Raw genomic sequence first — 25,644 nt, 5'->3', positions numbered from 1 at the left:
GGCAGCACGTTTTCTCTTTTTTCCCCACTGTATCAGCTCCTCGTGGGCCGCTTGCGTGCCTGCCTGCCGCCTTTCATTGCAGCGCAAACCTCAAAAATTCGGCAGCGTTCACAGTTCGGTGAAATAAAAGAAAAAGAAAGAGAAAAATTTTGTATTTGTAAAAAGCGTTGTTTTTGTAATTAAAAAAAAAACGTGCCGAGTTCGTCAGTGGTCACATACATATATACCAAGTGCTAAGAGAGAAAAGAGGAAAACCGATTGCGCCGAATTATCGATAAGGATAGAACATATTCGCCTCGAAAGTTGAAGTCCAAGACGGAGCACGCGCACTAGTTCGCGGAGCGATCATCACTGTGAAACATTACCTTACCCGTGCTGCGAAACATAACCTTTTATCGATCGAGGCGCGCGCGTGTTTTTGCGCGAGAACACGAGCCCGACGAGAGTTGCTGGTTGGTGCAGGGTTGAGCGTTGGTGGTGTTGAAGACGACGACGACGACGCACCGCGGATTGGAACAAGCGTTGAACGCATTGTTGAATCGCGAAAAAGAAAAGGAACCGGAGGCATCGGCCAATCAAACTTAATAACAATGGTACGTATTACCGGACTGGCATCTACTTTAGAACCATGATTTCTCTCTATTTTTTTCTTGTCATCCTTTAAAAACTCGCTTTCGTCGCACCTGTCGACTCATCCGGCTGGATAAGAAAATTATCTTGCATAGACCAGCTGGGCGGTCGGTCGGTCGAGAATTTCCAGGAAGCTATTATTCCCGAATAATCTCGCTTCATTTCGAATCGTTTTAGATACGAAGGCGTGTGGGTGGGATTTCGCGATAATCGCTGGTGGAATTTCGTCTGCTCTCTCGGAGATTCTCGAAGTTTTTGGGGCCGAGCTATAACTTTTTGCGCAAATTTTCGCGACGGAGAGCCGCGCACGTGGCCCACAAAGTGTCATTCCATACGTACAACGCCGATATACAAAAAAAAAATAACGCGATCAATCAAAATCCGTGCTTTTGTGTGTGTGTGTGCTAATGATCGAATCATCAGTCGCGGCGCCGCTTCTCGCCCGTGTCATATACAAAAGAGACCGCGTTGTAATAAAGAATCTGCCGGCGTTCGCGTGCATCTATCAAATTATTATTGTACAGCGTGTCTAATCGTACGTAGTGCATATATAATAATCGTTGGGTCGTAAAGCGTCGAGGTATTGTTATTGTCAGCTTCGCTAGAGCACGCAGTGACATTAACAAAAACGTAGTGGATGTGCTCCGTACTTTTGCGCGTCAAACTCTTGGCTATAGATCGTACCGTGCCAATAATATAACAAAGTCTTTTCGCGTGATCAGTTCATGATTTTGCGCTTGCCGAGGTTAGAGTTCGGGAATTATTATACGCATATACACGGCATATACGGGGGTGCTGGTCTGCAAGGGGTTTGGATGCAGAGTTCGATTCGCGATTAATGACGTTTGACGTATCGGAGCCAGTTTAAAATTACGTTTAACGTGAGCTTGATATTTAGCGTTGTTTAGCTGCTTGTGTAATGTTATGATGTATGACAATGATGCAATGTTTTTTAATCATTGAATATTTTTTTTTTCTTTTTGACAACTACAGCCGATGGACCAGCAGATGGCTAACGCCGAATCACTGGCTGAAATGACTGACGTCGTTGAAGTTCTAAAATTGTGGGAGGCCGAACAGAATCAGACAAATTATGATCCTACACCCACATTGCAGCGACTGGCAGAAATCATCGAGGTCGAAACAGAGAACTACTACAAAATGGATCCAGATCCCTTCGATGAAAGGCACCCGTCCAGAACTGATCCAGACTGTAACTTTGGTCACATTCTCAAAGTTCTGTTTAGGAAAGAAAGTTTCATGACAAAACTCATAAACGACTACTTACGAGACAACTATTGGATCAGAAATGGCATAGGAAACAAAGATGTTAGACATTTAAATACAGCGGCCTGTCGCCTCATGCTTGACATTTTACCTGGTCTAGAAACATCAGCAGTTTTTCAGCCAGATATGGAAGGTCTTATCCTCAGAATGTTCTCTTGGGCTGAAAAAAGTTCAGAACCACTGCAGAGTTACGCAACTGGATTGCTGGCGGCTGCAATGGAAGTTCAAGATATTGCAACTGGTTTCCGTGAGCAAAATGGTAAAATGGTTCCATTGATGCTGAAACGTCTACATAAACTACAAAAGCAGGCAGCAGACGAAAGGCAGGCAAATGTTGCCAATCGACCTTTTGCACATCTTGGTCAAAACAGTTCAGCAGATTCTGAGCATAAAACTCTTTCTAGTAAAAGAAAAATCAGGGACAAAGTCAACAGTAAAAAAAAGAGTCCAACAGAATTGGCTGGTTATTCATCTGAAGAAGAAGAGAATGCTGAATGTGAATCAGGTGACAACTCCTCCCATCCAGTTAGAAAAAAATTCAAAAATAGTGAAGAAGACAAAGAATCTTGCGAAATGATGTCACCACCATTGGCTATTCCTCCTCTTCATAAATTTAATAGCACACCGAATAAAGTACAGTTATCTTCACCTGCGCTAACTTCATCTGTGCCTACGTCACCTGCCAAAAATCAAAATGCAGAAACAAAAAGTCCAGCATCAACTCCAACAAAATGTCAATTATCGACCCCTAAATCGGAAAAAAATGGTTCTTTTAGATACAATTATTCATCTTTATTGAATAACAAAAGTACTGGCACCCCGTGTTCTTCTCTTGAATGCAACTCCAACTCGTCATGGGCTGAAATGGAATCATACGTCATTGGCAGTATTCAAGTTTATCCGGCCTCTTTGGCAACAATGCAAATGCTCATCCTCAGGTTAGTATCATTGATAAAATATTTTACCATTTAGTAGCAGTTATTTTAATGTCTTCTCTTTAACAGATACCTCACACCCATGGGAGAGTATCAAGAATTTCTTGGACATGTTTTCGAGCAAAACGCCCTCGAGCTCATCATCAAATACATAAACGTTCGAGAAACCAAAGACAGTCGTTTAGCGTTCGAGGCACTGAAATATTTAGCCTCCTTGCTTTGTCACAAGAAATTCTCCATTGAATTTCTCAGTATTGGAGGTCTGCAATGTTTACTTGACGTTCCTCGTCCTAGCGTGGCTGCAACAGGAGTGTCCATCTGTCTGTACTATCTCGCCTACTGCGAAGACGCGATGGAGAAAGTCTGTCTGTTACCGAAGCAAGTGATAAAGGAATTGGTTACTTATGCGTTGTGGCTCTTGGAAAGGAGTCACGACTCGGGCAGGTGTCACGCTACCATGTTCTTCGGCTTTTCTTTTCCCTTCAAAAAAATTCTCGATGAATTCGATAACCAAGATGGTCTGAGAAAACTTTACAATGTGGTTAGTAAACAAAAACTTTTTTTCAACGTTCTTTCGATTTAAATCGAACTGTTTCGCTCACGGATTATTTTTATAAAATTTTTACAACAGATATCAACGTTACCATTATTGAACGTCGAAGATGAGCAGCCTTTGAACGACGACGAGGAATGCGCCTCGCGACAGATTGTTCGACACGTAGCCGTGGCTCTGAAAAAGTACATGGAATCGCACCTGTACTGGAAAGCAGAAACACTTCAGCGGGCTGAAAACATGAGGATCGATCGCGAGAACACGCAATCCACGTTTTCGACCTGCAAGCCGTGCAAGCTGAGCGCCGAGGGGGTGCAGGCCAAGGTGGAACTTTTGCAGGAACTCATGCCGCTGAGAGCCCAATGGCCGCCGGTCGATCAGCTCTATCGCTTGGGCGGTATTCAGCTGCTGCTGCAGATCATCGCCTTCGCGCGAGAATGGCACTTCTCCAGTCGGTAAGGCTCTCTCTCTCTCGCAGATATCCGCGGAGTAGCTCGCGAATAAAACGTAGAAGGAAAACTCCATTGACCTTTTAATTTTATTTTCAGAGTGCACACGACGTCGAGCGCGGAAACGGTTCGCGCCTGTTTGGACGTCATAGCCATTTGCACGGTCATGCCGAAAGCCATGCTAATGCTGTGCGATCGCATCGAGGTGCCCGATCTGTCGAACGCGATGTCGATCAATCTGATACTGGCCGCCGCCGAGTCGGAGATCGTCGTCGATCCCGACGTGCAGCGCGCTGCGCTGCGCGTCGTCATCAATTGCGTGTGCGCCCCGGTGAATCGCATCGGAGGTAACGTCGCGCGATTCTCGGTCGGCGGCTCGACCAAGAAAAAGACCACGACCCACAGTAGCGAGGAGCTCATTCAATTGATTTGGGAAAGCTTCAGGTCGAACAACGGCATAATGGTGCTGCTGCAGTTGATGATGGTGAAGACGCCCATCACCGACGCCGACAGCATTCGCGCGCTGGCCTGTCGCGCCCTGGCCGGTCTGGCGCGCAGCGAGACCGTCAGGCAGATCATCAGCAAGCTGCCGATGTTCACCGACGGGACGATTCAGCAGCTGATGAAGGAGTCGATACTGCCCGAGAAGCGCCAGGAGCACGTCATGTTTCAGAAATACGCCATGGAGCTGATGGAGAGGGTGTCGGGCAAGGCCAAGCCGACCGGCGCGGAGTACGAGATATCTCTGCACAATTTGCACAGAGTAAGTTCGTCTTGTCCTTTTTCGCAAAGAGATAGTATGCCGTTTTGAAAAATAAATAACCCGTACTAATCGTAAATAATTTCGTTTAAAGTTAAATGTAGTAGCTCAGACCGATATTCGATACGACGAACAGCAAGTGATACAACTTATAAATCAATACCTGATGTCGAAAGGTTTTTACAAAACGGCAAGTATGCTCCAAAAAGAAGAAGAAGAATTGTTTAAAAGTCAGAGCTATACTCCGTTCACTTACAGAAGTACTCCTTTAACAACGAGCGTAAGTTGAACATTGAACATAAACTTAATGCGATCAATGCTGATTTATTAATCATCACTTTTTCGAGCAGCCAAGACCGGCCATCTCGCCAGCACTAACTTTGTACACAGGATCCAGAACAGCTCAACGTGACTCGACTTCTCGCTTATCAACGACGCCTACCTCGAACAACAGATTTATTGCGCACACACCTGGTTCAGCTCCAAATGCAACTCCCTGCCACAGCAACAATATCAGGCTCAAACTAGTCGACTCTTTGACTCAGAGTCCAGCGAGTAATGGGCAGCCGATTAAATTACAAATAACGCAAAAGTATGTGTTTTCTTTTTGGTTTCAAAGAAAGAGTAGTGAAGTTTATTAATTCGTTTTGCAAAATGATTTTATTACAAATTTTTTATTTTAGGAAAAACACTGATAAGATCTCAACGCCTGTGTGTCCGCCGCCGACATCCGCTAATAATTCACAGTCAGCTTGTAGATTACAAAAACCAATATCTCGAGATCCAGGCAGTACTGCACTTACCATAGCATCGTCGAAACCAAACGTGACACTGGACATTATAATCACGGAATATCTAACGAATCAACACGCTCTTTGTAAAAATCCCATGGTTACGGTTCCACAGTTTAATCTATTCGAGTAAGTAAAATTATTTCGTCAGTGCGCTTAATTATCTTATCTGGACCTCGAGTGCACTGAGAAGTTTTTTTTAATTAAAAAAAAACTGCAAACTTTTAAAAAGTTTTATTAATGATTTTTAAATAACTAATATGAGCATATATTTCTATTTGTAGACCACACAAGTGCCCAGACCCGTGCAAAAAAAATTCTACACCACAAAATGTCACCGTCAGATTAGCGAGAAGACAGCAAGGATTCGACGGTATGCGACTCGATAGAAAATACATTTACAGTAGATTCTGTCCCGTTAAAACGTTCCGGCCTGCCGAAACCGATGGCTCGTTTACCTGTTGTACATTTTCTGTGAGTAAATTTTTTTCCACTCGTTGAAATTGAAATTAAATTCATCTGACCCAAGTCTCATTTTCTTTTTTCAACAGCAATGTCAAGAATATCTACTCCTAGGTACATATGCTGGCGAAGTAAAGATGTTCAACGTTCGCAGTGGCGCAGAAGAAGCCTCTTACTCTTGTCACGAATCGTATGTATCCGAATTAGAGACCAATAGACGAGGTGATCTTTTGTTAACCAGCACAGGATGGGGAAGCACGATGTCTGCATTATGGAGTCTTGGTACTTTCTTTGAAATGAAAATTGCCTTAGAACAAGAGGAACACGTTGAATTTAGCAAATTCCAAGATAAAATTGTAGGCACACAAACAGAGGCAGCTACGGTTAGTTGAAATAAATTATACTTCCGCCCGTTATTCATTATTACCAAATGTGCTATAACGTATTTCTATTATTTTTTAGATATATGACTTGGCCACGGGGACATTAATAAAAACTCTCAAACCTTCGATATCGAATAATTACTCGCGAAATCGAGCCACTTTCAGTATGAACGACGAGCTCATATTATCCGACGGAATACTCTGGGATGTGAATTCGGGCAAAGAAATTCACAAATTCGATAAACTCAATGAGTCGCTCAACGGTATCTTCCATCCAAATGGACTGGAAGTTGTTTCGAATACCGAAGTTTGGGACTTGAGGACGTATCAACTGTTGAAAACCGTGCCAGCACTCGATCAGATGGACATCAAATTTTCGCCCGTAAACAGTATCCTATACGCCATATCGTTAGATTTAGAGCACGACAGTGATCAGCATCTGGTCACGTCTTTTAAAACCGTCGACGCGCTAGACTACAGCAACATCGGTAAGTCATCAAAAATAAATTAAACGCATTACTTGATATGCTAGGCAGATTATTTTTAAATGTATCTTTTTCTCTTGTAAATAGCAACTTTTGATGTGAAGCGCGGTATTTATGATTTGGCTTGCAACAAGTTCGATTCACAAATAGCCGTCGTTGAAAATATGGGAGGAGATGTCGAACGTATCCAAGAGTCCGTTGTGCGTTTGTACGACGTTGGCAGAAAACGAGACGACGAGGACGAGGGCGAAGAGGACGAAGACGAGGATGATCTTGACGCCAGCGACGATGACGACTCAAATATAGCATCAGATAATCCTGACGGTATAATTTTTTACCAAATTATAAATCAAGATTTTACCTAAGAAAGGTGTATATGATCTAATAGACCTATCTGATTGATGACAGATGGGGACAATAACGGACTCCAAGACGATGACAATGGCGATGGCAACGAGCGCGGCGATGACGACGATAGCGACAACAACAGCGATGGCGACGGCTCAAGCGGTGCATCCGATTTTGAACGCGTGTTCGAGGCACTTGAGTCCGATTTTGATTCGGATAATGACGGATCATACGAGTTTTTTTATCCATAATAAACGTGCCGTGTGTCAGGATACTACTATGTTACGCTCTGCAATGTCGTGCGTAAAGTAAAAAGAGATGATTTAATGTTTTTTTTTTGGTGCGGCGCTGATGCGTCGTGCAACAACTGTTTTCGCTTCACTCAGTGAGAAAATACAAATAATTGATGCAAAAGTGTGCGAAGTAAAAATGAAAGTAAGAGAGGGTGAAAGAAAAACGTCGCGCGGGTTTCGCGCTGTTTATCCCTGAGAGTAAATGTGTCGAAGTTGTCTTGAATGATAAGAGTTTTCTATTTTCCATACATTTAATATTAAAAATAAGTATAGTATCATTGAATTTAAAGTGCATAAAGTAATAAGAAAAAAAAATAATAATGCATGAATGCGTCAGAGTGCATGTGTGTTGTTGTGTGTTGTAATAAATAATGAAGCGCGCGTGTGAAATGGAAAAAATTTTTGACTTTTGAAATTTTGCGAACAGAGAAAATCAGTTTGAAATAATTTTGAAAGTTAACGTTGCAATCATCGTTACTCATATTAATTGTAATAATATGGACGGCAAGCGTTTGCCGATTTTGAATGTGAAAAAAAAAACAAAAAATTGTATAATTATAGTTGTATAATATTGCTGTGTTTATTTCGTCGTAAAAAAACACGATGATAACACGAAAAAAAAATGATAAAAAAGAAAGGAGTTTATATCTATCAGTGTTGAAGATGATGAAAAAAGAGCATGAAGAATCTAAACAAAGTCTTATTATTTGATTAAAAGAAAAAAAAATAAATGAATGTTGCCACAAGACTTCACGAGGCCTTATTCTTTTTCGTACACCCAACGTAGCATTTGTTTTTTTTACTTTTCAATGCATCTTCATAATACTCAAAAATTTAACGTCCATTTCCGAATATATGTTCCAAGTAATTGATTAGGTGTAGCAGGAGGAGGATGAGTACGGACAAGCAAAAACTGAAGAGTGGTGTCGAATTTCCAATGCTTAATTAACCGGGTTAAAACGTCGTTCATCATTCCTCGAGGTCTCGTCTCTGTTATACACAGCAACAGATGGTTCAAAGAAAAATACTCCGGTCCTGTGCCGGATTCTTATCGAGAGAAAGTATAATTCATCGTGTACAAGACTTTATTGCGGGTAATCTCGAGTCGGCGTCTGTTACACGTAGTTCGTGAAAACGATGCGCGTCTTACCTAGTTTTACGATACACAAGATTGATCTTTCTAATCGATATAATGTACGCAATATATACGCATAGGTAAGGAATTTCCCAACGGCTTCTCGAAATTCAAATCTCGCGTATACTTTGCATCCATGTGTGGCGCGTTCCATTCAAAACGGGGGCATCGTATTTCAAATTTCATTAAACACGAACATCGTGCTCCGGAAGAATCATCGTCATCGAGTCGGCCTCTCGCGACGGGTAGAGCACAAAATGGCGTCGTCTTCTTGCTTCTTCCTCGTCGTGGCAGTATAGGTAGGTACGATCTCTCTCGTCTCGTCAACCTCGAGCTCATATCCGCCGGCGGCGGGTCTCTCTCTCTCTCTTATTCTCCTGCACACACATACATACACATAACACACCCATACATGCACGTACGAATTTCGCGCGCAGTCGCGCTTTCGACGTTTCAGCGGCGGCGGCGGCGGCAGCTGAAATTTGCTATAATATACCAGCAGCACACACTGCACAGTTCGTACAACTGGTGGCGGCGCGCACATTTCGTAGCTCGAGCAGAGGCTGGTGCTGCTCTGCTCCGCTCCGCGAGCCAGCACGATGTGAATATAATAAGTATATAACATTGGCGCAAACCACAAAACGCGTGTGCCTGTGCCGTGTGCCATAATATTACGACGTATATCGCGGGCCGAGGCTGCCGCTGCTGCTCTCGCGAAACCGAAAAGTCAGCAGTACAGGCAGAGCAGCGAAAAAAAAAAGAAGAAGAAGAAGAAGAGAGCGGCTGCCGCACAGCCGTGTGTGCTGCGTGCCGAGCGCGCAAAAGCTGGCTAGCAGCGGTGGGCTGGTTGTTGGCACTGCTGCGGGACGCGAACGAGGCAGGCAGGCAGGCAGGCAGCCGCAGCGGCACACGGACTCCACGACGACGGCCGCGAAACGGCAGCAGTCTTCTGTCGGCCGGTTAGCCGTGTAGTTCTCGGCATTTATATGCGCGCGCGAGCGACCCGCACGTTAACAGTACATAGTTACGTTTATGTATCATATATATCTGGTGTTGTTATTTATTCGCCCCGTGCAAATCGTGCGAATTAACCCGGCCCCCTGGCAGTTTGTGTTTTTGTACCAACACGTATCTATACGATAATAGAGGTGTCGAAGAGAGAAAGCGCGAGTGATCCATTGTGCGCCCACCCTTCGCGGGTCATACGATAGAGAGCGAAGATTCGGCCATGCGACCAAGATAACAAAAACAACAGCAGTGAAAACGACGCTATCGTCCCAATAGTATATAGTAGTCATTTACAAGAAGAACCGGAAAACGATGTATGTAGAGAGGCCTGGCAGAGTCTCGTAGAGACTTCGTCATCGCGCGCAGTCGTCGACTCTCTCGCTCTCTCTCTCTCTCTCTCTCTCCTCTAGCTGCCGCTTCCCCCGAGCATACATATATACGCTACGGTAGAGTACAACCACGCGAGCGGACACACACACACATACGTATACACGCGTACGTATTATACCGCTGTGCCGTGCCGAGAGCTGTGTCGTATACGAGACGCCGAGGCGAAGAAGGCAAGCGAGCGAAGCAAGCAAGAAGGCAGGCAGGCAGGCAGGCAGGAGCAGTAGTGTGGAGAAACATGTACCGCAGTGGCACGACGGCATCGAGTAGCAGTCGCCATCATCGCCTTCTTCCGCGCCGCTCATGCCGCTGGCTGAGCAGCCGTAGCCGTAGCCGTAGCAGCAGTAGAAATCCGACACCGCCGTTCTGCTTCGCCATATAGCACACGAGCACCGAGAGATAATAATAATAATACGGTGGATCAAAAAAGCTTAGGATCATCGCGATCGGAGTTTACCGGTTATTACGAAGAATACAAGAGAGATAGATGAAAGTGAAATCTATTGTGCTTATTGTGCATGTGTCAATGGTCTTGAGTGTCTGATCGGTCATTTGCATTTTATGACAGATGAACCGCCCCGTCGAGTGAATCGAGGAAGTCAGCGTGTACTTGGCCAGGCCGACGACTGGGTCGGGGTCCACACCTTTACGGACCATCTCGATATAAAACCCCGCAGCATCCGTGCAGCGAGCTCAGAAAGCCTGAGCCAGCCAAGAGCATCAGTTGTTCGTAGCTCGCTCGTCTGTGCACAACTCCGTCCCGGTGCTTAGAGTTACAGTATAATATTTTTTTTTCTTCTCTCTTATTAATAATAAAAAAAGACAATCTACGGCTGCCTAAGAGCCGTAAAAGCAATATCAACAACCACAACAAAAGTGTGTACACAGTAACCGCGTGCGCGTGTCAAAATTCAAAGAGTGCGAGCACGTGTGCGAGCCTCCCACTCGCGCGCGATCCGCTGATCGTTCAGCAAACGCAACTTTTAATACTTTTATCATAAAGTTTATTTAAAAAAAAACACGCACACGCGCAAAGATGTCAAGCAGCAAGGATACAGACCTGCAAAATGTCCAGCTGGACAAATACGAAGAGCTGTGTCGGCTGTGCGGCTCCGACGAGTCGGCCCGAATCAACCTCTTCGACGCCGACGGCATCGAGAGACAGCTCGCCTCCAAGATCAGGATGGTGCTGAATTATCAGGTAAGCATGATAATCATCATAAAACATACATTATCATTAAGCTATTATTGTTAAAAGTCCGATTATTGTCGTCGTTTCGAATTATTGTCGACGGTATCATCTATATATAGATGTATAACGTAGAGTGCTCGCGCGAGAAACACGTGCGCGTGTATTATAAAGTCCGGCCTCTGCCTAATTCTTCTCTGTATATAGTGCCATCATTTTTATCGTAGCATCCATCGTACCCTATCGTTAAGAGCTTTGCGAATTTTGCATTTTACACGCGCGCGGAAACTTGGGCCTCTTCAATCCTCCCGCGTGCGGTTTAGAATATTTTAGATTATAATGTACGCTCTGCTGCACGAATGTAGATACATGTGCACGAGCGCGATCGTCGTCTGCTACTTTTTCTCGTGCCGATCTCGAAAGTCAATTTCATGCTCATCTTACTGCCTTTCTTTCGCATCGTGTAGGAATGAAAAAGTTTCCTGTTAGGGGTAAAGTCTCACCGACGCTGCCAGATCGTTTTCTTTTTTTTTAAGTCTAATCTCTTTCATCGTTTCCTCGTTGCAAGGCCCCATTCTCGTTTTCGTCATCTCCGTGGCTCATTACTTAACTTTACAATTGTATTATTGAGTATGTACTTGGACGAGCTCACATATGCCAGGTGACGCATCCGGTCTCCAGCAGAGAGAGAGAGAGAGAGAGAGAGAAAGAAAGACATTACCTAACAATAATAATGATTCTGGCCCATAGATCAAAATAATTCACATCAATAATGATTCTGGCCCATAGATTAAAAAGAAATTTTTACATCCAAGTGCAAGCGTCTATGCCCCCCTCCTCCCCATCTAACGTGTATAGTATAGTAGTACTACTGTACATACTTACATAGACCGCTAAATGGCGAAAGATAGAGCGGGAGAGAGAAACCACGTGCGCCCGTTGACTCGTGTGCATTATAACTCCTTATTAGCAAACACACGTGTTTCTACCTTACCCTTTCTCCCTCTCTCCTCTCTCTCTCTCCCGCTGTCATAATATACTTTGCTATATGCGTGCGTGTGTATGTAATATCGCGAAATGATACGTCGTGTGCCATTGCGGTATAACACAGTGATAGGGTCGAAAAAACTGTCGCATCGATTCGTGAACATGGCTTTGATCGATGTTACCGTCCATTCACCTCGTCGAAGACGTCGCTTTGTGCCTCGTCATTGCATTGTAATTAATAGAAAATTTCGTTGTCCGATCGAATTCACGTACATCGGTAGAACGCGAAGTACTCCGTCCAATACCACATTCACCGCGGTACCGCTGTACCTTGTGTAACTTTCATTTATTTCGTGCCCATATTATACGCGGAGCCGCTCTCGTGCTCTTGGGTCGGTTAAGTTCGATATATTGTGTACTCTTCCGAAAATAACTTCCAAGAATTCGGAGTCGAGCGCGGCGGCGGGCGCAGCAGCTGCAAGGGAGAAAGTATATCGTCGCCGTCGTCTCCGAGCTCGCTCGCTCGATGCAGCTCGTGCATCGCGCGCACACACGCCCACCCTTTATATATATCTATAGGAGATGTCAAGTCTTTCGAGATGCTAACTTTTTCGAGTTTTCCACGTACGTGCATGACTAGGCATTATTTTCTACATCTATTCTCGAGGAAGAACACGACGTCGTCGTTGAGGGAGAGAGAGAGAGAGAGAGAGAGAGTCCCAAAGCGCTCAAAGATATACACGCAGATGATTTACAATATGCTCCGTCAACTCGATACGAGGCCCCGAAAAATAAGCATAAATTACTCGCTCGGGTTACTTTCCATATACGTGTTCTAAAGTCATCGCGTAGTCGTCGGATACGGGCGCGGCTGGCGGTGGCAGCGGCACATCGTGTTCGTATACGTAGCTATTGTACGTGGAACGCCGAGGCAACAGAGCTGCTGCTTCACAGCAGTCGTTGTCGTCGTCGTAATCGCTTACCGTCCTTGTCTGGCTGCTCTCCGAGTGAGCCGAGAGCCGAGTCGAGGCAGCAAGCAAGCAAGCGAGCGAGCGAGCAAGAGAGAGACCCTCGCTGCCGTATATCGCGTTGTACGTATAGTCGCAGAGGCAGTCACGGCTGCGGCTCGGCTGTTCTCGTTCGTTCCCCGGTGTTGCCAGAGCTCTCGGCTCGACAAGCCCAAGCCTCGAACGGCGGGCAGGCAGGCAGGCAAGCAGGCGGGCACAGGCCAGCACACCAGCGTCGAGTAGACGCGCTCGCCTCGGAGCTCTCTGTCTCTCTCTCTCTCTCTCTCTCTCGCTCGCTATCTCGTTCTCGCTCGTGTGCTGCTAGCTCGGGCCGTCTCGTTTAGCTGCAGGGAAAATAGCGACCGACCGACCGACCGACGCTCGAGAGAGGAAGCAGCACGGCACCAGCACCAGTACACGTATACGAGGCGCGCGCGCCTCGCCTCGACGCTGCTGTGCTGCTGCTGCTGCTGCGTCTGTGTGCGTATATATACGTTACTTGGTATGCCGTGCACATGTATATGTATACAGCGCACCGACACGAGGTGGTGCAACTCCCAGACTGGGTGTACCCTACATATAATTCTCTCTCTCTCTCTCGCTCGTTCGCTTCGCCGCAACGTGCGGAAAAATCGATTCTCGCGAGGCAGCAGAGCTCGGGGTCGAGCAGAGCAGCTTCACAGTGGCTGACTATCGCGCGTTATAAAATCCAACTTCGCGCTCGGCTACGAGTATTTTATATTATTATGCTCTTGCTTCTTGTCGAATTCCTCGACCTCGAAACTATGTACTGTTTCCTTTAGCTACCATGAGAGTATCCTCGGAGATAATTACTTTCGCGTACTGATTTCAGTTTTCATCAATGAAAGTAAATAATACGCGCGCTCGTACGCCTTACGCATCCCATTTGTACGATAATAATATTATAAATCGTGCGCGCGGCAATCGCACGCGAGTAAAAGTGGCCGGTGGGAGGAAAAGGATCGAGGGGAGAGTGAGGGAGGCATTCGCGCGTACGAAGCGCGGCAAAAACGAAATTTTGCGCGCCGGCCGCCGCCGCCACCACCGTCGTCTCTGCGCTGATGCCGCGAACGGGGTCATTTGACTCGATATACGCAGCATACGTCGAGTACCAAGTTACGAGCATTTTTTATTTACACAACGTTGTGCGTATGTACCGATAACAATCGACAGCTATATAGATTGCGAGTTCCCGATGCTTAGAAGCTCGCGTCGTACACTAGCCGTAAATACGAAAGAGTCATGTGCGTCTCTCGGGGGATCGGCAGATTTATATACAATAATAACGAGGAAAAAAGTTGAGAACTACACCGCGACGACGCGATCGCACAGGCGAACGTAGCAGCAGCAGCAACAAAGTCGCGCAGTTATATCGTTAGATGTATACCTAGTTCAGCGCGAGCGAGAGAGAGAGCGAGCGAGCCAGCCAGCCAAACGACGACGATCGATTCACGACGCGGGTCGGGTTCTCTCCTCTGCGCGCTATATAACGTCGTTATTATTATTATATATATGGCTCTGGCTTCTGTGTTGCTGCTGCCGCTGCTGCTGCTCTGGCCGCGGAAATAGCACACGTGCTTGGGCCGTGTGTGCTGTATGTGTACATATACAACGTATGTAGTGGTAGTAGTAGTACACGTCCTTGAGCGAACTGCTGCTGTGTACAGCGCTCGAGTCACTTCTTCGAGAAGTGAACGGAATGAGCGGCAACGTGCCTCGTCGTCGTCGTGTATACACACACACACAGGCGGCATCGTCGTCATTATTATTATAGGAAGTCTTCGAGGATTACGCATATGCCTTTTGCTGCTGTGTATACATGTATTAAAAGTATCGCGCCCGAACCCAAAGAGAAACAATCTCTCGTCGATGCTGCTCTCTCTCTCTCTCTCTCTCATTCCTTCTTCGATAATCTCTCGTGGTTATAATATACCACTCGGTGGCGCGCGGCGCACAGCCTTGTATTCGGCCTACACGACGACTACGACGACGACGAGAAAGATATCTTTTCCACGTCTCGATTTGTACACAGACGCACGGACGCGGAGATGGGAATGTGTCGGTATATATGTATACACAACGACGATGACTTTGTGCAATATACCGCACCGCTGAGTCGTTATATAGCCTGGAGAATGCTGACCTCGCTTCCTCCTCGCCGCTCGAGCTTATACGAGCGAGCGAGCGAGAGAGAGCCAAGCATGGCCGCCATCGTGTCGCATCGCGCGCGGGCGTCGTCATCGTCGTCGAGCAGGCGCTTATATATCAACCGCTCCGATATTAAGCACGCGCGATAGTTCGCGCAACTGCTGTATTTAACTTTCGTATATAAATCGGAGTCGAGACGAGATCGCGTTTTGTATTATTCTTCAACATTTTACCATGTATATAACGCATACGAATGCGGCGCGCTTATAATATACCTACTACGATATCGGCTTTACCGACCGAACTGTCAATTTGAAAATTTGAAATTGTCGCGTGTCGTACAAGTACGATATAATCGCGATTAATGCCGATATCTTCGATACGTCGTCGAGTTCGTTTCAACAATGCAACGATATAGACGAATTATAAGACGCTTAGCTGCTCCGAAATCTGCTCGAGCTGCTGCTGCTGCTGTTGTTGTTGCATAACTCGACGTCGTGCATACGGAGACGACGAGCGCGAATATAACACATAAGCGACGTCGTTGGTTCGGCTCTCTCTCTCTCTGGTAGATATAAACGTGTACAAAAAGAAATCCATATGATATTTCGGGGAAAACGATATTTTTTCGTGCATACGTCTCGGCGAGGATATTCTCGAGAGTATTACAAAATACTCGCGACTTTGCCTCGAGAAGCAGCAGCAGCCGTGCACCAGCGGAAAGCAATGGAGAATAAGAGGGAAAAAAAAAAACTTTATACGACGAAGCGGGCTCTCAACTTGTCTTTCGCTGCTGGCTCAGCTCGGCTCGAGCTCGGCACAGCTCTCTCTCTCCGTCTCTCTTTTTCATGGCCGGGCAGGCAGGCAGGCAAGCAGAGGCAGCAGGCAGTCGTGCCAAGCGTCACCGAGGCAGCTGCACTGCGGCCCGTTGTCTATATAAACACGCGCGCGCTCACACACACGTGTACAATAATCGAGCTTGTGTGTGCACGTTCGCCGGTTTAGCCTCTCCGCGCGATCCCCACCCTCGGCGTAGTGCCGTCCCCTGCCTCCTGGCTCTGTATTCGTACGTATGTATGTGTGTAGTAGAGATATATCGGACTGCTGCTGCTGCTGCTGCTGCACGATGACGAGGACGCCCGCCGCCGCCGCCGCCGCCTGGCCTGGTCTGGCCTGATCGACTCTCCGACTATATACACACGTATATATACGACGATAACTACGTATATACACGCGTACGCGCCTCGTGCAGATGTGTTTCCGACGAGGCAGGCAGGCAGGCACGCAACCGCCGTCCGTCCGTCCGTCGTGCCATGTTGCCGAGCTTTTTCCCAAACAACACAACGAGCCGAGCCGAGCAGAGCGCCTTATCGCCGCGCCACTGCCACGTTCTCGTCGCCTCCCGGGCGCTCCGCTTTTATATATTATATAGCGGCGGTGTGCGTGGTATTATATGCCTATACGTAGCTCTTTCTCCTCTGCTCGGTCGAAGCCACGATACGACATATGCTTGGAAAGCGAGAATCGCAGGGTCGACCCGATAGTTGACGAAGTTTTATAACGACGACGACGTACAAATTCCATCGTACTGAATTTCTGCCTATTGGATAATATATCTTATACTACCATCGTTATGATTTTCAAAAAAGGCGCGAATCGCATTTCGCATTTGAAAAATCATCGACGCGAAGCCGGTACATAGTATATACGCGAAAAAAAAATTTTCTCTCCTCGAAAACACACAACCGACTTCGGTCGTTATAACATTCGCTGCCGCTGCGTCGTAGTCTCTCTCCGACATGATGACGATGCCTCCGAGCTCCGCTGCTGCTGCCGTGGCTCGTGACCCCACCTCGTCGGAGCGGCTGCCAGCCAGCAGCAAGGCATATCATGATACGAGGCGGGCAGGCAGGCGACGTCGAGGCCGGAGAATTTCTCGGTTTCGACTCGACTCGCGCGACGCGCGCGCACGGGCTATATAACGTGCTACACGAACGGACACACACACACACACACAGTCGCGCGGACGACCTCTTTTTTTTGCTGCTGCTTCTCTGCAAGAATGACGTCGTCGACGACGACCGCGACTCGAGGTAGTGGTAACGTACAGTAGTTTATCGCGGCCCGGTCGATAAAACAGTCGCCGAGAACAGACGCGTTATATACCTCGTGCACGAGAAGAGGAGAGAGAGAGAGAGAGAGAAGAGGAAGAAAAATTCCTATGTCATTCGATATTTAACCGCGTATCATTTGTATATACCTATAGACATCTGCTGCGGGCCCGCCGACGACGGCGACGGCTATAAGAACAGAGAAAAAAGAGAGAATTTTGTACGCGAGCGAGCGAGCGAGCCAGAGAGCTTTGGGTCCGAAAAATGTGTGTGTGTAGTAGGTATACACTCGACGAACGAAAGAATAAAAGGGAGAGACTCTCGTGTATGTATATAGGGGAGAGCCTTTTCGGCCGGGGCAGGGCCAACGCAGCAGCAGCAGCAGCAACGCGTAAAAGAGAGAAAGAAGGAAGTGATGTCCGTTCGCGCTCATCTCTTCTTTCTCGCTGTAAATATATATGCTGCTATATACCTGGGGCTCTCTACGCTTCTTCTTCTTCTCTACTTTGCTCTCTTTCTCTTTTTCGGCCTTTTCCTCGTTCGAAATCCCTCCGAATTATTTTTACCGGCGCGCGTACACCTGGTCTCTCAAGAGAGAGAGAGAGAGAGGATATGGATGATAATGATAATCATAATGTTTAAATAAAAAAATGAATGGATTTTCTTCAGCGATACTAAATGCCCTCTTTTCCTTTTTCTTCTAATTGCAGGTCGAGCCTACCGACAATCTGCCCAAGACAATTTGCTTTCGATGCATGTACTCGTTGGAGATGTACAGCGACTTCCGCAAGAAGAGCGAGAAATTGCTGAATCTCTTCCAGTCGCACAGATCACAGCAGCAGCCGCCACAAGTGCCCGCGATCAAGACCGAGGAAGGAGAGATCGTGGAAAACAATCATCATCATCATCATCATCATCATCCGCAGAAGCACTCGGAGCTTCGTAACGAGCTCCTGAAGAGCAGCAACAACGATGCCGCGTCGACCCATCAATACAACAATCATCGTGGTCATCGCGGCAGTCGTTCGCAGTCGAACAAGCGCAGCAGAGCCGAGGACGACGCGAACGACGACGACGACGAAGACGACGACGTTGACATGATGGAGTCGATGCAGTGCGAGCCCGATGTGATGATGACGACGACCGATCACGATCGTCCAGCCCCGTCGTCTTCCGGACGCAGCGCCGTTGGCGCCTGCTCGCCGCCCAACGTCAAGTACGAGAACTCGCTCGACATGGACATGGACCCGGCCGATCTCGATCTCGATCCCGAGGACATGGACGAGGACGGCGGCTACGACGACGACGACGGCTACGGCGACGTCGATCCCTCGCAGTTCCTCGAGGTGAGCGCCAGCGTCGCCGAGGAGGAGTTCAAGTTCGCCGCAGCCGCCAACAACGGCGCCGCCGCCGCCGGCAAAGCCAACTTCTACGACGGCACGACCAACAACAGCACGTCGACGCCCAACAAGCAGCACCAGAAGGTCTACGTGTGCACGGTGCCGCAGTGCGACAAGGCGTTCAGCTCCAAGGGCCACTTGTCGCTGCACTCGCGCATCCACAACAACGGCGAGGCCGGCGGCGAGGTGCACGGCGAGGTCGTGATGACCGACGACAACACGTCGTTCAAGCGGCCCTACAAGTGCGACCTGTGCGACAAGAGCTACTCGACGGCCAAGCATCGCTGGGGCCACGTGTCGACGGTGCACCGGGGCGACAAGGCCGTCACCTGCGCCATCTGCCAGCGCATCTACTCGACCAAGAGCAATCTCCACGAGCATTTCAAGTCCAAGCACGAGGGTGAGATGGTACCTGTCGCGAGCGGCAGCGGCTTCTCCAACAATGCCGCATCTGCGGGCAAGGATCGACCGGACTACGTGCCCGACGAGGCCAGATACCAGTGCGAGACGTGTCCGCGAAGCTTCGCCTCGATGGCCGAGCTGTCACGGCACAATCGCCGCGGCGTCTGCGCCAGTCTGCACCTCGGCAAGATCAAGAATCCCAAGTACAGCAAGATACGCAAGACCCGCGACGACTCGGACGTCGGCACCGAGGAGTCCGAGAACGAGAACAACCACTACTATCATCAGCAAGGCGGCAGTCCCGGCGCGGCGAAAGCCGCTGCCGTCAGAGCCGCCGCCTACCAGAAGGCCGAGGAGAAGCTGGCCAACAATTCCCAGCTGACCATACTCAAGCAGGCGCTGACCAAGCCCAACAACGAGCGCAACAAGAGATTCACCACCATCGGCAATCATAGCAATAACAGCAATAGCGAGCTGGCCGTCGATTCGAGGAGGTACTTCTGCCACTCGTGCAGCGGCAACTTCGCCACCGAGGACGAGCTGAACGAGCACGAGAAGCAGCACGACAATCACGAGCGCCCCTACCAGTGCATCCTGTGCACGCAGGACTTCAAGGCCAAGGCCGAGCTCAGCCAGCACATACTCAACTTTCACGGGGTCGATCCGCAGCCCATCATCGAGAGCGATCGCTGCCTCAAGGTCAAGACGGTGCCCGCGCTCAAGATCACCCTGCCGCCCCGCGGCTCGATGATCAAGCGCGAGTCCGAGAGCTGCTCCAACGAGTCCGTCGACGAATCGGACTCGTACGCGTCCGAGTTCGAGGACGACGCGTCGTCGATCGTGCCGCCACCGATGCAGCCGCATCAAGCCAACGGCGGAAACAACAGCAGCGCCGAGACGGTGCTGGCCTGCGAGCTGTGCTCGCGCGACTTCAAGGACTCGGGCTCGCTCTGGCTGCACATACGCTCGGTGCACAAGGCCGAGTGCCCCTTCACCTGCGGCATCTGCATGAAGATCTGCCACAACAACGACCAGCTGCTGCAGCACGTCGAGCAGTACCACATGAACGGCAAGCTGCCGGCCGACCAGCAGCGACGCTATCGCTGCCTCATGTGCGGCAGACAGCACGACAGCAAGAAGAAGCTGCTCAAGCACATACCGATACACGATATCGACCCGACCAAGGATTACAACGACTACGTGATTGTGAATCAGCAGGTGCACGACACGAGGAGGTCGATCACGCCTCCGCAGCAGCAGTCCATGACGATGATGCACATCAAGGAGGAGCGAGACTCGACACCCGTGCCGCAGAACGGCGGCGGTTCCTCGTCCAGGGCGCAGTATCACACGTACTTCGTGTGCGACATTTGCGGCGTCACTTTCAGCAACAAGTGGGTCCGCTGGCAGCACATAAGCGTCATACACGCCGACGAGCCTTCCATCAGGGTAAGTAGTTGCTACCGATTTTCATACCGATCTTTTCCTCCTATTCGATCGAAAAATAGCGTACGATAACTAATCTCGGCTTTCTCTCTCTCTCTTTTCTAGTGCTCGTTCGACACCTGCCAGAAGATCTTCGCCACGAAGAATCTGTGCGTCGAGCACGCGCTGCACCACGTCAACCAGGGCGTGCATCCGAACACGTGCGAGGTCTGCGGCAAGGTCTGGAACTCGCGCATCGACTACTGGAAGCACGCGATGGGCGTGCACGCCGAGATGGTGCCGCTGATCTGCGGTGTCTGCCTCAAGGTCCACCTGAGCGTGAGTGAGCTCAGGCAGCACGTGCGCCAGCGCCACTGGCCCCTCAACCAGAGCGAGTTCAGCTGCGACATCTGCGGCCGGCCCTACTCCAACAAGAGCAAGATGAGCCGTCATCGCAAGATACACGGCATGGTGGACGGTAGCGGTGGCGCGGCCAACAACGTCACCCCGCTGTCCATGGAGACGAGGCGCGGTGCCGCCGGGGCCGCAGTCAAGGTCGAGCCGTTCGTCGCCGCGGATCTCGCCTGCGCCGACTGCCGCGGCGTCCAGTTCATGGACATCGCCAGTTACAACGAGCATAGGCGACAGGTGCACGAGCGCCACCCGTGCGACCTCTGTCCCAAGGAGTACGGCAGCCACTCGCATCTGTGGAAGCACGTCGACGGCACGCACAAGGACAATCCGGCCGTGACCTGCGTGCAATGCGGCCAGACGAGCGCCTCCAAGGATTTGCTCGCCGGCCATCAGATGAAGGCCCATCACGGCCAGGACTCGTCGCGCCATCATCAGGACCTCGGTCATCATCAGCAGTACAATCACCATCATCATCAGTCGTCCGACACCAAGGACTGGGGCTACACGACTCTCACGGCGCCGGCCGCGACGAGCCCCGAGCAGGGCGAGCACCTCTGCAACAAGTGCAACAAGAAGTTCACGACCAAGCACTTCCTGCGACGCCATCAGAAGGGCTGCCAGAACTATCGCAAGGACCCGAGCTCGCTGCTGACGCGCTGCCGCGCCTGCGAGCGCATATTCAAGGACCGCCAGAGTCTCACCAAGCATCTGGAGAACCATCACACCTCGTACACGTGCCACATCTGCAACGAGACCATCGTCTCGAAGATGGCCATAATGGCGCACAATCGCCTCAAGCACAAGAAGCATCCGGACGTGACCTGCCGCATAGGCAAGTGCGACATCGTCATGAGGACCAAGGAGGACATGCAGGCCCACATCAAGGACCACGAGTCCAAGGCCAGCTTCAGCGTGTGCGAGTTCTGCGGCGACACGCTCGAGGACAAGATGAAGCTGAAGATGCACCGGCTCAGTCTGCACAGGCACGAGATCGGCACCACCTGCGGCGTCTGCATGATACCGCTGCCGGATCCGCACGAGCTGCGCAAGCACACGCAGGACAATCATCCGGAGGCGCTGCTGCAGCAGAACACGTGTCGGGTGTGCGGCAAGCACTACGCCTCGAAGTGGAAGGCATTCGACCACACGAAAAAATGCCACGGCAAGGCCTTCAAGACCTGCAAGCTGTGTTTGGACATCACGCAGACGTTCGAGGAGCTCAAAGAGCACTACACGATCGTGCACAACATGACCAAGGAACAGCTCGAGACCTTCGAGTTTCGCCTCGAGGTGACCAAGGACGGCCCGCGAAGGGGCAGCGACGAGGAGATGCTCGATTACGACAAGATGCGCTACAACGACACCCACGACGGCTACGAAACCATGTACAACACTTACGGTGAAATCGAGAGCGGTTACTCGCCATCGGAGAACAAGTACGTCAACAACGTGGCCTCGCCCTCCGTCATGGACAATCAGCTGAAGACCGACGCGGATCTGCCCTCGGACATGTTCATACCAGACTTCGGCCTCTTCGACTCGCTTCACATGCGCTTCAGCAACGCCGGGGCCATGGACAACTCGTCGGCATCCATGAACTCCTCCATGCAGGCCAAGGTGCCCAAGACGTCGCGCAAGGTGTACGACGACACCGAGGACACCGAGTGCGTCTGCGAGGTCTGCGACAAGTCGTGGCGCGGCAAGAAGCATCTCTGGCAGCATCTCATACGCTTCCATCGCGAGATGGCCGGCACCACCTGCGGCGTCTGCCTCAAGATCAAGCACTCGTACGAGGAGCTGCGCGAGCACGTGATGCAGGAGCACCCGAGCCAGTGGAGCGGCGTCGGCAACAATTTCACCTGCAAGATCTGCGGCCGCTACCACAACGCACGCTCCAAGCTCGAGCTGCACATGGCCATACACGAGGACAAGAACACCAACTATCGCTGCTCCAAGTGCAACACGACCTATCACACGGAGGAGATCGCCGTCGAGCACGAGAAGACCTGCAACGGCAAGTTCAAGAGCGAGGCCGAGATGGAGGTGAAGGTAGAAAAAGAAGCTGTCGAGCAGGAAGCGCTGAGCCAGGAAGAGGACGAGGAGGAGGAAGAGGAGGAAGAAGAAGAAGAGGAGGAGGAGGAGGAAGAGGATGACGAACAAGAACAAGATCCCGATGAGCAGGAACAGCTTCTTCATCCCGAGGTTACGCTGGGAGGAGAAGCCGAGGACGAGGACAAAGACGGAGACGAGTCGTCCTCCGAGAGCAGCACCAGTCTGTCCTCGAGCTCGTCAAACTCCAGTAGCAGCAGCAGCAGCAGCTCGCACAGTCAGAAGGCCTCGTCTGAGGAGCTGGAACCACATCATCCGGCGGCCTCTGTCGCCGCGCTTGAGCCCGACGACGACGGCGCCGTCATGACCGACAGCGACGACGAGGAGGCCCCGGCCCTCTCACCGATGCACGTCAGCGCCAGCGACGGCCGCGAGGAAGAGGAAGAAGAAGAGCAGCAGCGGGTGGCGGCGACGTACCAGAACGAAAAATCGCAAAGCGATCGTAGCAGCTGCTCGGCCGACGAGGCGGAGAGCAGCGTGAAACACATGGTCGAGCCGATCACGCCTCAGGCCGTCGAGGAAGAGGAGGAGGATGTGGAAGAAGAGTCAGGGAACGAAGGTGAACTATCAAATTAAACATTGAGATGGCTTTTCTCTGTGATTGTCTGTGAACAATTTTTTTTTGTCGTTTCCGATATTTTTACCTTCTTCACATTCCCTGCACGCTAACAACATTCCAACAACACACACTTGTACAGATAGAGATAGATAGATAGAACGAATGATTATTTCGTTTTCACATTTTTTATATTTATATATTTAGTTAATTTATTTTTATTTAAAAAAAATACACATTTATTATTTTATTTGTAAAAGTTTGTATTTTATGAATGAATGATGAATGATAATGAATTGTTTGTAAAAAAAAGAAACACGTTTATGCATGTTCCTATTATTTTCTATAGCTACTGATTCTAGTCGCTCTACAATTATATGTAGTTATTCCATTTTAGAAACATAATTCCCAATAAACATCCAAATAAAAAATTATTATTTGTGTTCATTTTTCTTCACATTTTTGTTATACTATAAACCACAAAAAACGAAGGGGGGTTATTATTACCTTGACTTGAAAAAAAACAACAACAAAAATGAAGGGGGGTTCTAAAAATCTTTATTATCCAATAGGAGAAGATGAATTGGGTGAGGATAACGAACAAGAAAGCGACAATGAAGTCGGTGAAGAAAGTGACGATGAGGCGGAGCCGGCCGCGCCGGTGACCGAGGAACACGAAGACGACGATGAAGATGTCGAAGATCAGGTCGACGACGACGACGACGAAGAAGATCACGTCGACGGTGCCACTGCTGCTGTTGCTTCTGCTGCTGCTATTACTGCCGATGATGATGATAATTATCACAACGAAGCCGAGGAGGAGGAAGAGGAGCAGCAGCAGCAGCAACAGATCGAGGAGGAGGGCGAGGTGCTGGAGGTCGACGAGCACGACATCAACAATCTCAACGGCACCGTGCTCATGCTGACCAACGATGCGGACGGCAATCAGATCCTGATCGAGCGCAACATGGCCGACCTCGAGAACGACGACTCGTGCCACGACGTCGCTCAGTACGTCTTCCAGGACGGCACGAGCTTCGCCCTCGAGGATTTCGCCGCTGTGGTCGAGGACGACGTAGTCGCGAATCAACAGCAACAGCAGCAGCAGCATCAAGCCGAGGAGCACGACGAGACCGACGAGAAGCAGTCGCAAGGCGTCGAAGACGATGACGACGACGCCAACGACGACGACGACGACGACGAAGATACCGAAGAGCGTGCCAAACAGTGAAAAAAAGTATAAAATGAAAAAAAAAAGCAAAACAATTCGTTCTCGCGAATACAAAGAAAGGGACCAATCGACTTAGGCGTACTACATAGAGATTTATGAAATAATGGATATATGTAAATGGTTCTTTTTTTCCGATCCTCGTTGTATATACGATTAGTAAATACGTCAAGTAATTCGTTATTCTGTTGATACTTCGTAGCGATTAATTACGTTTGTACCGCTGCGGCTGCATTTTTTTTGCATCTCACTTGTAAATATTTGAAAGCAGGTTCCTAGCTCGTAAGTGCAACAACAACAACAAAAAAACGTGAAAGTCGGAAGAAATTTTGAATTTCTTCGCTGTTGATTTTTTCTTTTTTTCTTTCTCATTCCATTAGGCGTGTAAGTTTCTTAAAATGTTTTTAAACGGATTCTTTTAGTTTTAATCATTAGTAATTTATATTTTTTCAATTGACCCGAATTGTCGGGAAATTATATTGAATAAGTTTTCTCGTTGAATCTTAAAACTCGCCTAGCTACGTGAAGATTTTCTTATTGTTATTATTACTTTTTTTTTTAAAAGAATGATTGTGAATTATCATTGTAAATATTGTAACATAATCCGCACTCATTTGGTCTCGAAACTGCAGATTCGAGAGACTTTACGTGCGAGTTTTTGCGTCACTTTTATGCACAATTTTTAATGCAGAAAAAGGGATTATGTATGTACCGATGCCGAACAAAAAACGATTATGTGTG

At 48.9% G+C, this 25,644-nt stretch overlaps 2 protein-coding genes across 5 annotated transcripts; both read left to right on the top strand.

Moving 5' to 3' along the window:
• The first annotated feature begins 21 nt into the window (after positions 1-21).
• On the top strand, positions 22-8,127 carry LOC106653662 (protein mahjong). 4 transcript variants are annotated; one of them, XM_014373193.2, is made up of 13 exons: positions 22-593; positions 1,624-2,855; positions 2,922-3,393; positions 3,484-3,860; positions 3,954-4,617; positions 4,709-4,894; positions 4,965-5,206; positions 5,298-5,534; positions 5,690-5,879; positions 5,957-6,250; positions 6,330-6,738; positions 6,823-7,059; positions 7,124-7,215. In XM_014373193.2, the coding sequence occupies exons 1-13, from the start codon at positions 591-593 to the stop codon at positions 7,135-7,137; spliced, it is 4,557 nt and encodes a 1,518-aa protein (XP_014228679.1). In that variant the 5' UTR covers positions 22-590; the 3' UTR covers positions 7,138-7,215. The 4 variants fall into 4 exon arrangements, with proteins under 4 accessions (XP_014228679.1, XP_014228677.1, XP_023314454.1 ...); XM_014373191.2 differs by having other exon boundaries at positions 23-593; positions 7,144-8,127; XM_023458686.1 differs by lacking the exon at positions 22-593 and adding an exon at positions 1,041-1,165 and having other exon boundaries at positions 7,144-8,127.
• Positions 8,128-9,027: 900 nt separating this feature from the next.
• Positions 9,028-24,906, top strand: LOC106653598. The gene is made up of 5 exons (XM_023458710.1): positions 9,028-11,107; positions 18,080-20,620; positions 20,723-23,678; positions 24,248-24,432; positions 24,493-24,906. The coding sequence occupies exons 1-5, from the start codon at positions 10,943-10,945 to the stop codon at positions 24,904-24,906; spliced, it is 6,261 nt and encodes a 2,086-aa protein (XP_023314478.1). The 5' UTR covers positions 9,028-10,942.
• The last annotated feature ends 738 nt before the right edge of the window (positions 24,907-25,644 follow it).

The sequence above is a fragment of the Trichogramma pretiosum genome, unplaced genomic scaffold, assembly GCF_000599845.2.
Source record: "Trichogramma pretiosum strain Unisexual culture from Peru unplaced genomic scaffold, Tpre_2.0 scaffold75, whole genome shotgun sequence".
NCBI classification, from domain to species: domain Eukaryota; kingdom Metazoa; phylum Arthropoda; class Insecta; order Hymenoptera; family Trichogrammatidae; genus Trichogramma; species Trichogramma pretiosum.
The sequence above is the reverse complement of the archived record's forward strand: the minus strand, read 5'-3'. Positions and strand labels throughout refer to the sequence as shown.

Coding starts and splice junctions, on each gene's coding strand:
- LOC106653662 (XM_014373191.2), top strand. Junction 5,207..5,297: donor AAATTACAAATAACGCAAAA/GTATGTGTTTTC, acceptor TTTTTATTTTAG/GAAAAACACTGATAAGATCT. Junction 5,880..5,956: donor TTACCTGTTGTACATTTTCT/GTGAGTAAATTT, acceptor TTTTTTCAACAG/CAATGTCAAGAATATCTACT.
- LOC106653598 (XM_023458710.1), top strand. CDS start 10,943: ATGTCAAGCAGCAAGGATACAGACCTGCAAAATGTCCAGCTGGACAAA. Junction 20,621..20,722: donor CCGACGAGCCTTCCATCAGG/GTAAGTAGTTGC, acceptor TCTCTTTTCTAG/TGCTCGTTCGACACCTGCCA. Junction 23,679..24,247: donor AGAAGAGTCAGGGAACGAAG/GTGAACTATCAA, acceptor ATTATCCAATAG/GAGAAGATGAATTGGGTGAG.